This window comes from Sebastes fasciatus, chromosome 15 (genome assembly GCF_043250625.1).
Source record: "Sebastes fasciatus isolate fSebFas1 chromosome 15, fSebFas1.pri, whole genome shotgun sequence".
NCBI classification, from domain to species: domain Eukaryota; kingdom Metazoa; phylum Chordata; class Actinopteri; order Perciformes; family Sebastidae; genus Sebastes; species Sebastes fasciatus.
Genome location: NC_133809.1, coordinates 20,204,688 through 20,215,848, shown reverse-complemented (window position 1 = coordinate 20,215,848; position 11,161 = coordinate 20,204,688). Strand labels below are relative to the sequence as shown.

General features: G+C 41.5%; 1 protein-coding gene across 1 annotated transcript; it reads right to left on the bottom strand.

Moving 5' to 3' along the window:
• Positions 1-6,719: 6,719 nt before the first annotated feature.
• Positions 6,720-8,418, bottom strand: LOC141783664 (uncharacterized). The gene has a single exon (XM_074661074.1). It carries the CDS (start codon positions 7,857-7,859, stop codon positions 7,191-7,193), a length of 669 nt encoding a protein of 222 aa, XP_074517175.1. The 5' UTR covers positions 7,860-8,418; the 3' UTR covers positions 6,720-7,190.
• Positions 8,419-11,161: the final 2,743 nt, after the last annotated feature.

Genomic DNA, 11,161 nt, shown 5'->3' with positions numbered 1-11,161 from the left:
CAGCTGCACTCTTGCAGAAGCGTGCCATCCCGAGAAAAAAAAAAAAAAAGAGCTCAATGTCAAATTGTTACTCCAAGTCCTTTATCCCTTCTGCTGTTAAGCTGCTGAACACAGACCATACCTATTTTAAATGACTTCTATTTAGAGGAATTTTAAGATGTGTTGTTCTTATTTATTGTTTCTTATTTTTGGGCTTTTATTGCTATAATCCTATGTATTTATATGGTTCTTATTGTAACTTGTCCATCCAACTGCCCCATGCCTTTAATATGTTTCCTTTGACTTAACTAATTATTGGTTGTCTGCTGTAATGTATGGATGTATGGACTGGTAATGCTACAAATGAATTGCCCCCTTGGGGATATTTAAAGCTGTCTGAACTGAACTGAACTGAACTGAACCCGGGGGGTGGCTCAGCCAATCAGAGAGCAGGTTCACAGCAGCTTCAGCAGGCCAGCTGGACAGCATACTGATGATCAGCTGCTGGGTGACACTAGAGGGAGAAAACCTGCTGCTGGACGGTAAAAATGACCAGTAAACACAATATAACGTTGGTAAATCATAACAGTAACAGACTATACTTTGTTATAAGCTCGTAGATGTGTGTGTGTGAGAGGCCCTGCTCACTGAAACCTGCCGAGCGACACAGAGAAGCTAAAATATCGGTGAGTTGCTGTAAAGATGAATGCTAGGCTATGCTAGGTTAAGCTAGCAGTAAAAACTGTGCTGGAAACAATATAAAACCATGACATTAATTGAATAATTGCTCAGTGTTTTCTCTGGCTGGTAAAGCTACTAAACTGAAGCAACATAAGTTATGTTTTGTCAGGTATTTTATTGATATAGTCGGTGAATCTGATTAAAAAAACAAGACGTAACAATATTGCGTCAAGTTTACACTGTATGGTTTGTGATTCATGTAACATTGTTTTTCTTTAAAGGGACTGTTTGTTAGAATCAGAAATGCTTGTTAACGGCGACACCTGTGGCCGTTAAGTCAAAGAAAGTCAGCGTCGGGCTCGCGCTTGTGCCATGAACGAGCATCGCTCAAAACAGTGAGGCGACACACGTCAGCTAAAACCATAATATCACTCTATATTTCACCTGCTTGGCAGTAATGTTAGCTGACCAGACGAAGGTCTCTCCATGAATCAATGCTGATCCTAGTGTTGGCTTTTCCTGCCTCAGCCTCCCGACCGCGGCCGGAGAGAACAGAGGAGACACCGGAGTTTTGTCTGGGACGATAACGTTTCTTGCTGCGGAGCTCCGTCACTTCACAAGACACGGAAAACCTCTGTTGGTCTGGAGGAGCTGCAGCAGTTATTTCTGCACAAACGTCCACTGTACATTCACTAGATATTCTCAGAGCTAAACTAACTCTTCTGGAGTGTGTAGTGTGCGCGCATGCACGTGTAGAGGTGGAGCGAGAGAGTAAGAGAGCGAGAACGCGCGCGGTGTGTGAGTGAAGACAGGCAGGCAGCGGAGCAGAGTACAGCAGAGACTACGGCCCTGGAGACAAAAGCTACGGTCTCCCCCACGTCCTCCGACCGCGGCCAACACTGTTTAACAGACGGGCTTCACTAGATATAACTTTGCGGTTTTGGTGCTTCCGTGTAATTTGTGTTGGAGTCTGAGTCTGAACAGCGTAGCCACACGCGAGCGCGCATGGAACACCGACCTGGATTGATTTATACGTGTAAGAAGTTAAAAACAGTCCCTTTAACTCAAATTAATTTACTGTAAAAGTTATTTAAAGACTCTTAACACCCACACAGGTGTTTCCAGTTATTCTGGTTGATTAGAAGGTGAAGGTGGGACAGAGCTTTGATGGGAATTTATTATTTATTATTATCATTTATTAGGTCACAAATCTTCATCTACCATTAAGAATGATAAAAGTGTAATTTGTCCCGCCCTAACAGGTTCAACAAAGCTAACAGGAGACTCATAGAGGATGTTAATCAATTAGTCTACACACCATCATAGTCCTGAGAAGAGGTCTAATCACTTGTGTGGGTCTACAGAGGCTTTAAAATATGGTGTATAATTTACATTATACTAGTGCAGTGCCCGTTCAGAACGTGCTCGTTCAGAACGGGCTGAATGCTTTGCCTGTGGTGAGGCTGCTTGCAGTTTTCTCGAGAACAGCTTTCATGACATAGTTGCATCACACACCCAAGTCGCGGCTACTCACGGTCAGAAACACCCGTGAAATACACTCTGGTTCATGGGGAAAAAAACAGTAACACACCCAGGTTGACACCGGGGAAATACAGTCTTTCTCACGGAGGAAAAACACACTTGGCTCATGGCTTACTCCCGGTCACTTCACATCGGTGATAGGGATGAGGGACATACACACATGTAGACAGTGATTTCCTTGCTTTATAGTTAGATGTATATCTGTTGTTGAAGTTAAGGGAATTAACAATTACTGACAAATCAGAAAGGCAGTATATTAATGAACAGTTCTGGCCATGTCAATGACTGCAGGTCAGGTTTTTTGAGTCGATCTGAAGCTGGTGACGAGCCAACCCAGACGAGACCTCTAGATCCCTGGACGGAAGATCCCTGAATTGAAGGTCCCAGAGCCAAGAACTGCCCGCCTCACCGCTTTCCTGCCACGGCGATAGGGTAAACATCATAAACTGTACAAGGCCCGCACCACTCTTACACTCTACTCCCAATACTACTACTCTACTTTTTTTGACTTGACTTGATGAAGACACTTACCTTCTTCGCCCTTCCTCAAATATATTCCCTGCGTCTGTGAAAGGACTGAGTATAAACCACCAGAGGTTTAAGTGGATAGACTGAGCATTCATATTATTGATTTGGTGTATTATGATGCCTTGGTTACAGTAATTCTGTTATTGCTGATACAGTTGTAAGGTTGAAACGAGTTCAAGATATGTGAATGAAAATGGGTTCTATGAGTACCCACGAGTCTCCCCTTTACAGACATGAGACATGAGCATATTTTTGTATGCTAAATGCAGTACCTGTGAGTGTTTCTGGACAATATTTGTCATTGTTTTGTGTTGTTAATTGATTTTCAATAATAAATATATACATACATACAAGCATATTTTCCCACTGCCATGTTGATAAGAGGTACATTTTCCATCCATCCATCCATTATCTGTAACCGCTTATCCTATTCAGGGTCGTGGGGGGGCTGGAGCCGATCCCAGCTGATATTGGGCGAAGGCTAAGGCACATATTGAACAAATGAAAAATGTGCAATTGTTTTTCGATTAATCACGATTAAATATGGACAATCATGCGATTAATCACGATTTAATATTTTAATCGATTGACAGCCCTACTTTTAATGTTGGCGTATGGTAAACACTGTCACCACTGTTGCTGTTTGTTGCACTGTGAGCACCGTTAGCTGCCGTGTGGAGGCACTAGAAATGCTCTGAATTTTGAATGCAGCACCTTTAAAATCTGAATTGTTATAATGATATTCCCCCTGGGTCTATGATACCATCTATTAGCCATAAACACAGTGAGGGATCAGTCAGAGGCTCTCGAGGTGTTTCATTACAGTTGATGGATGGAGGTTAAGTGGAAGCGAGGTCTGGTCCGGCCCTGCGACCCTGACAGAACCTCACACAGACGGGTTGGCAGTCCCCACTGAGCGTGTGCGTCATCCCCCCGGCCCTGCCATGGTTCAGGATGTGACACCACTCCTCAGCAGCTGCCCTGATCAAGCAGAGTGTGTGCCCACCACCACCCCCACCCTCGCAGCCTGGAGACAGGAGGCTGGGCTGACAAGGTATCCATGTGTCGTCTGTCATATTGATCTGAGGTCGCATCATTTAATAACCCTATTCGAAAGTCTTTCTGTGTAAACAAAGCCAACATTTTTGTGCTTTGGATTTTTTACAAATGTACAGAATATATTATTTAAAATTCAGTTAAAGCAAGCAATCTTTAGTCATATCGTCTTTTGCAGCATAAAAAAATACATTGGTGTGTTTTTATTAGGCAACAATTATAGTTGCCACTAGCTAGAGATCTGATTTTACCTGTAAAGTAAATATTAATCAGTTGATGCTTCTATACGGGCCAGACATAATGTCCTCCTGTCATGTAATCCACGTTACACCCATTTGACCTTGACATATTTTCTCTGTAGTTTTCATTTGCATCCTTTATAATAATACCATATCTTTCTTTATACATCTTTATCATCTACATCATAGAAATACAGTTATGTCAACCTGCCGCAATCTAGCAGGGATTGGAAAATGAATGCCATATATATTTTTTCAGAAAGTCTTGATACAACATTATTATTTAACCCTCTGAAAGAGAACCACGCAGTGCCTACCTATACACACAGATTTACTTTTGCTTTATTATGCATCACTCCACACTTGTGCCCTTTCATTAATTGAAAAAGCTATTGTTCGCTCCCTTCATAGTGTTCTCCTGTATCGCAAGACATCGTGTTAATATTTCATAACTTTTGTGATGGTGTCTTGTTCAAACAATGCTATATTGTAAGGCGTTTAATTCCTCCGGCTTCATTGGAAAGGTCTCTTAGTTGTAGTGTGTCACCCCAAAACATGTCAAATTTGATGAAGAAGGTAGTTTCTGAAAAGAAGAAATTTAAAGACCCCCCCCGCCCCCCCCGCCCCCCGTACACTCAAAAATGTTTTGTTAATTTTGCTACTTGAATGTTTGACCTTCACTGTGCAGAATGATGATCATATTTGTGCCGTCGCAGAAGCGTGGCACCCACCCTCCAGCCCACATACACTTGACAAGTGAAGGTTTTGAAATATTTGAAACGAAAAATATTTGCATATTTTCAATGAGGATAAAGGACTGGATGTAATTTTAAAGAATTTTTAACCAGAACCTATTTTTGGAAAAAAAAGTGCATCAGACACAAATTAGATAATTTTTTTATATTTGTAATATTTACTTGTCTGGATGGGATCTTTAAGCACTTTTATGCATACAGTATGTTCTTCCATTACTAGCAGTATAAATCCTGGCATTTTCTTATAGTGTGTCTTACATTGTCTCACTTGTCTGGTGGATGATGCAATTGTTTAACCTTCCTTGACAAGTACAGCTGAAACTGCCACCGTTGAGAAACAATTGTATTATAAAAAAGGGCAGGGTAAGCAGCTTTATATATTTTTTTTATGATTTGATAAATGTTATGTGTTGTTTGTCTTTCCTGTTTACTGAAACCATGTGATGCATTGCCTGACTTGAACCACAAAACAAATCCCATACCGAACCCCATCGGTAACAAATAACTGATTTCACATTGGATAATGTAATCATCTGCCTGGGTGATCGGGTTCATAAGGTCAGATGCTGTGTCCTAACTCAGCCGTGGCATCCAGCCATAACTGTTGTTACTGATCAACTCCTACATCAATAGGTCGGTCTTTAGTCTTCTCATATATCCCAAGAAGCCATAAGAGGCACTGGAAACACATCTGTCAAGGCCATCCGATATACAGAGGCCACTGCAGCATCGACAGGCCTGCCACTGTGTTATGCACACTCTGTATTACATTTTTCCGCTACACTTGGTGTATGTTGTGATGATGGGGGATGTCTGTGTCTTGTGCCGTCTTCCCCGATGAATGGACTTCCTGTTTAGCTCACCAGACACATACCTTGGCTTTGGTTCTGAAAATCTGTCATATTAACACAACAATGCATGTCATCACTGTTTACAATCACAGTGAGTGAACATTTCTGAGGCGCTGGCTGCTCAGCGGAATATCTAGTGATTTTATTTTCAGCTTGATAGTGAATGATGCTTGTCACCACCAGCATAGAAACTCAACAGTCCTTTTTTCAGAGAGTTGGATCAAAAATAGCACCTAGTGGTATTGTGTAATGTGTTCTTCTTCTGTTTTTCTACAGCTCAACAACAGAGCTCTCAAATCGATACACCTCCCTCACATGCTGCTGAGAGGGCGCACGTTGTGGTTGGTCTTATTTCCACTTCACAGTCCACCACATGTGACTGTGTGAAGTGGTTTCAGTGAGAGATGCAGCGACTCATCTGTGGCAGACTGGGAGGTGAAAGCTTCTCTTTCCACGAGGAGCAGACAAATCCCTGTGATCACACACTGGACACTTCACTCAGGTAATTTAAGTGCCTCCACCATGATTTGATTAAATGTCCAGCTCACATGGATCACCATAAACTGAGTGCTCTTTCTCGCACTCATGTTATTATTTCTGTTGAACCTACCTCTTCATATCAATCAATACATGTGGGTTTTAGCACATTATCCTTAACAAACAGCTTCAAAGTGAACAACAGCTCATTTAAATCCATTCATTTTTTTTAAATAAAATGTAAGATGTTAGGAAAAAAAACCTAACATTTATTTGAATATATATTATCCATTCTGGCTCTGAATAAATAAAATATCAACATACAGGATAATGTCAGCAATTAATTCATGATTTACATATAGATCTATTATAAAGCATAAAAAATGAATCATTTTCTAAGGATGTTTATTTGTACCTTGTAATATAGTTATACCTATTATACATACTGTATAATAAAAATCATCTAATTACGCTATAAAGGCCCAAAAGATGTATGCCTGCCCCTATATATGTACATAACCAAATACACAATACATTTACATGGTTATATGCACATACCTGAGCATAACTCAATAATGCAGGTTTCTTCTACTAGGAATCCAGGTTTGATCCATTTAAAAAAACAAAATAGAGCCTATATAAGTTAAAATGCAAAAAAAAAAAAAAATGCAGTATTGATTTTAGAGCAGCCGATGAATGGCAGTGATGTCAAATATTTAATATCCTGCAAAACCAAACGCATCTCTGGAGCCTGTGTCCTATTAATTAACAAAATATATATATACCAGTGTTGTCCGGGCGCACAGGCAGGTTAGTGTCCGAGGTAAAGGTAGACACACATTGATTTTAAGGCATACAGATGGCCTAAAAAAAAAAAAAAAAAAATAGTTAGTGTTGGAGTTGGAGGGGAAACAAAAACAGTGCTCTCTGCAGAGGTCTCCTCTTTTTCAGAGCAGTTAATATGTGCAAGTTAAGCATCCATAAGAGGCTCTGCCAAGGTGAAAACTTGTGTTATCCGATTCTATAAAACACTCCATGTAGGGGTCATAGTGAGGGTGTGTGGTGGTGATGATGAGGCCGGATCAGTCGCCTCTCAGGCCGGCTAGGCTCGTCGTGGATGTTGGTGGAACAGTGGCAGCATCCAGTCTCTCCTTCTCATCCTCTTCATCCTCTCCCTCCCTGGTGCTCGACGGGATGTGGTGGTCTGATGTAGACGTCTGTCTCCCCAAAGTGTCCGACCTCTCCTTGCTTGTGTGACCGTGAGAAGAAGAAGAAGAAGAAGAAGAAGAAGATGCGTAGAGTCCTTGCTCCTGCTGCGAGTGCGCAGTTTCTGCTCCTGCTGCTCCAGACACAGCCACACTCTCAGCTGTGTCTCTGTCGTCCCACTGGAAAGACGCCTTACTGTACGGAGACCTGGTGTTGTTGAGAGACAGCAGTCCAGTCTGTGTGGAGTTCCACTCTGTGACATTGTTGCTTGTGGAGATATTAGTTGAGATGTTTGCTGTGGAGGTGGAGGTGGGGGTGACTCCAGGTTTACCCCCAGCAGATGATGAGCTGGTCGGTTTCCAGATCAGACTGTAGTAAATCGCCAGGATAATGGCTGCTAAAGACACGGACAAAACATAGGCAAAAACAGTGGCTAATCTCACCCACTTCTTGTTAGTCTTAGCAGCCATCTTAGCCTTTTTATCCCCCGTATAAGTCGCAGGTTTGCCCCTCTCCATGTTGGGCATGAAGTCCCTCTCTCTCATGTTGCTCCTGTTCTTTTTCCCCCGATGCTCCACCACCCCCTCCGTCTTGAAGCCTTCTTGTTATCCACAATACAAGAGAAGACAGGAAGAGAGGAGAGAGATGCAGGACCACCTTGGAAACAACACAGGAGTGTTTTTTTTAAAGCTAAACGGATCTCTGTTGATGCATTTTGATCTCAAAAAGCTGTGCGCCTATAATCCTCTGTACCCAGTGCAGCATTGCGTTTCAATAAATGGACATCAAGCATTCACAGCAGCGCGTCTCAGCATCCGAGACAAATGTCTATACCCTGCACGACATATCCATCCAGGTGAAACAGCTGGCTGTTGTTGTAGAGGCCCCACACAGGCAAATACGCAGTAAAAAAAGATTTGATTTATTAAAAACGATTAAGTGAGATCATACACGGTGCACACAACTGTCTGTCTTATCCAGCAAAATGAAGTGGCTGGCTCAGCTAAAAATACAGGAGAGATGTGGGCGGGCGGTGGCTCTTAAAGAAGCAGCAGCAGCTGTGCAGCAGAAAACGAGATAGAGAAGAAAAAAACACACACACATCATGTCCACATCAGGACACATGGAGAGAGAGCAGGATGTTGTGTATCGCTTGTCCAAAGTGACGCTGCTGAAGTGTTTACCTTATACAATGTGCGCACCCAAGTGGAAAGGATGTCCAGTTAGATGAGCCAGTAAAGTGGGGATTTATTCAGTTTGATTTTGAAATGTATGAATTATGTAATAGTGATCCAATCCACTGATAAACTCGTAAGCATAACCAATATGTCACACATTTTGGTTCATTTTGGATCACTTTGATCCTATACCTGTGTTGGCTGGTTTCACTTAACAGCGCGTCATTTCAGCACAATGGACAGCGCCAGGGATTTATTTTTATTGCGCATGACCTCTGGGAAGCTGCAGAGGTCAAACAGGTGAAGGACATGATGTGCCATATTAAAAAAAAAAGCGTTTAAACTCCAGTTCGTGGTCAACATAACTCACACTTAAAGTACTTTGGCGTATATCACCTATGCTATTTGGCTACATGTGTCTTAAAGGTCGTATTGATAACATTTTCATGTAGAGGAATAATTTAAAAAAAAAAAAGCTTTTGGGAAGGTGCCAAATAAAAGCATGTCTTTTCCTAAAAAAAATAATATGATTGTGAATTAAAATTACTGTTTGTAAGAATCAGAAATTCTTGTTAACAGCGACACCTGTGGCCGTTAAGTCAACGAAAGTCAGCGTCGGGCTCGCGCTTATGCTCGCTCTAAATAGACATGAACGAGCATCGCTCAAAACAGTGAGAAGACACACGTCAGCTAAAACCACAATATCACTCTATATTTCACCTGCTTGGCAGTAATGTTAGCTGACCAGACGAAGGTCTCTCCATGAATCACTGCTGATCCTAGAGTTGGCTTTTCCTGCCTCAGCCTCCCGACCGCGGCCGGAGGGAACAGGGGAGACACCAGAGTTTTGGTCGGAGACGATAACGTTTCTCGCTGCGGAGCCCCGTCACTTCACGAGACACGGAAAACCTCTGTTGGTCTGGAGGAGCTGCAGCAGTTATTTCTGCACAAACGTCCACTGTACATTCACTAGATATTCTCAGAGCTACGAAGTCTTCTGCAGTGTGGAGTGTGCGCGTATGCACGTGAGGCTGAGAGAGCTGAGTGAAGGCAAGCAGGCAGAGGAGCAGAGGAGCAGAGTACAGTTGAAACTCCGGTCCTGGAGACCAAAGCTACGGTCTCCCTCGCGTCCTCCGACCTTTTTACACTGCATATGTGTGCATATCTTTGATATTCAACTTGTTATGAGTTCATAGATACCAAATACTTGATTGTGCTCATGCAGTTTCTGAGATACAGCCATTTTCTTATCATCTAGTCTTTGGGCACATGGGACTACTATTTTTTTTACTGACTAAAATGGAGTCTATTGCAAAAACAGTAGTCCCATGTGCCCAAATACTAGATATAGTATGATAAGAAAAACTCACTTTTCAGCCAAACAGTTTGATCAATTCTGAAAATGTCTTCATATTTGTCCTTAGGCAAGCCCAGAGAACGCTTAAAAATTCAGTTGCGGGCACAAATGGGTTAACAGCAAATCGCCTGGAATTTATTTACTCATCAGCTGTTTATTTATCAAATCACGCCACAACCACCTGTCAGGGTCATAATGTAATCTCATTTATTACTCGACGCAGGACACCAGCTGCTGTTTCAACAAAAGATTCCCGGGTCATTTGGATACCATTCAAATAAACCTTGACACAATATGTAATGCAAACGTTCAGCCAGTCAGGAGCCGGAGGAGTGACATTTGATAAATCACCACAGACTCTAGGTTATTTAAGATTGTGATGTTTTTTATAAACATATTTTAATGACAAAAAAGGACCAACATAACATATTAAAGTATCATACTGTAAATACAAATCAGTATGTTGATAGCAAATAGCAACTTCAAATTACCGAGGGAAAAACACCTGTGGATATCAATAATTGAGGGTCAGTGCACCCAAACTACAAAAAAACATTTTCTCACTTTTCCCAAGTGGTGTCTAACCACATACTTTTGAATATATTTGCCAGGTTTTGAGATATCCATGTGTAAGATTTCTGTCTCCACCCCAATACAATGGAGGTGAATTGAGTTTGGTGTCTGATGCTCATAAAATGAAAAAATATAGAATATTTTTTAAAGTTCAACGGAAGCATACGTATCTCTCCAGAAGCATATCTCTTAGACTGTTACTCAAGCCACAGAACACAGCGTCAACACGTTTTATGTGGACTAGTGGAAAGAGATGTTGCTTTTAAATGTTTTATTAGTAGGCCTAATATTGTAAACTCTGTAAGCACCACAAATACAAATCATTTCACCTCCCTTGCCGTGGGGTGGCTGCAGAAATATTAAACACAGATACGTTACAACTGGAGCAAATACATTTAAAGCTATGAAATATGTTTTCTTTTCTTGTAATTTAGGTGAATTAACTCTTTAATATCAGTCTTTTTTCAAATACTGTCTGCTCAATCTAGAGTTCTGATTCAAGGTAGCTTGAACACGGGACTTTCACCTTTAGTCAAGTTACGTTTTTTTTTGCAAACTGTATTTGCAATGCATATTTCTCAGGGTGTGTCCTCTGTACAGTCAGAGGCTATGCACTAAACTCCATTTTAGTGCATCTTTTGGATACAGATGGAGGGATAAGCTAGTCAACATGACCATGGTGGATATATATTTCAGTTATAGCATTTAGCTGTGACAAAAGTCACTCTAGGAGGGCAAA

Coding starts and splice junctions, on each gene's coding strand:
- LOC141783664 (XM_074661074.1), bottom strand. CDS start 7,859: ATGAGAGAGAGGGACTTCATGCCCAACATGGAGAGGGGCAAACCTGCG.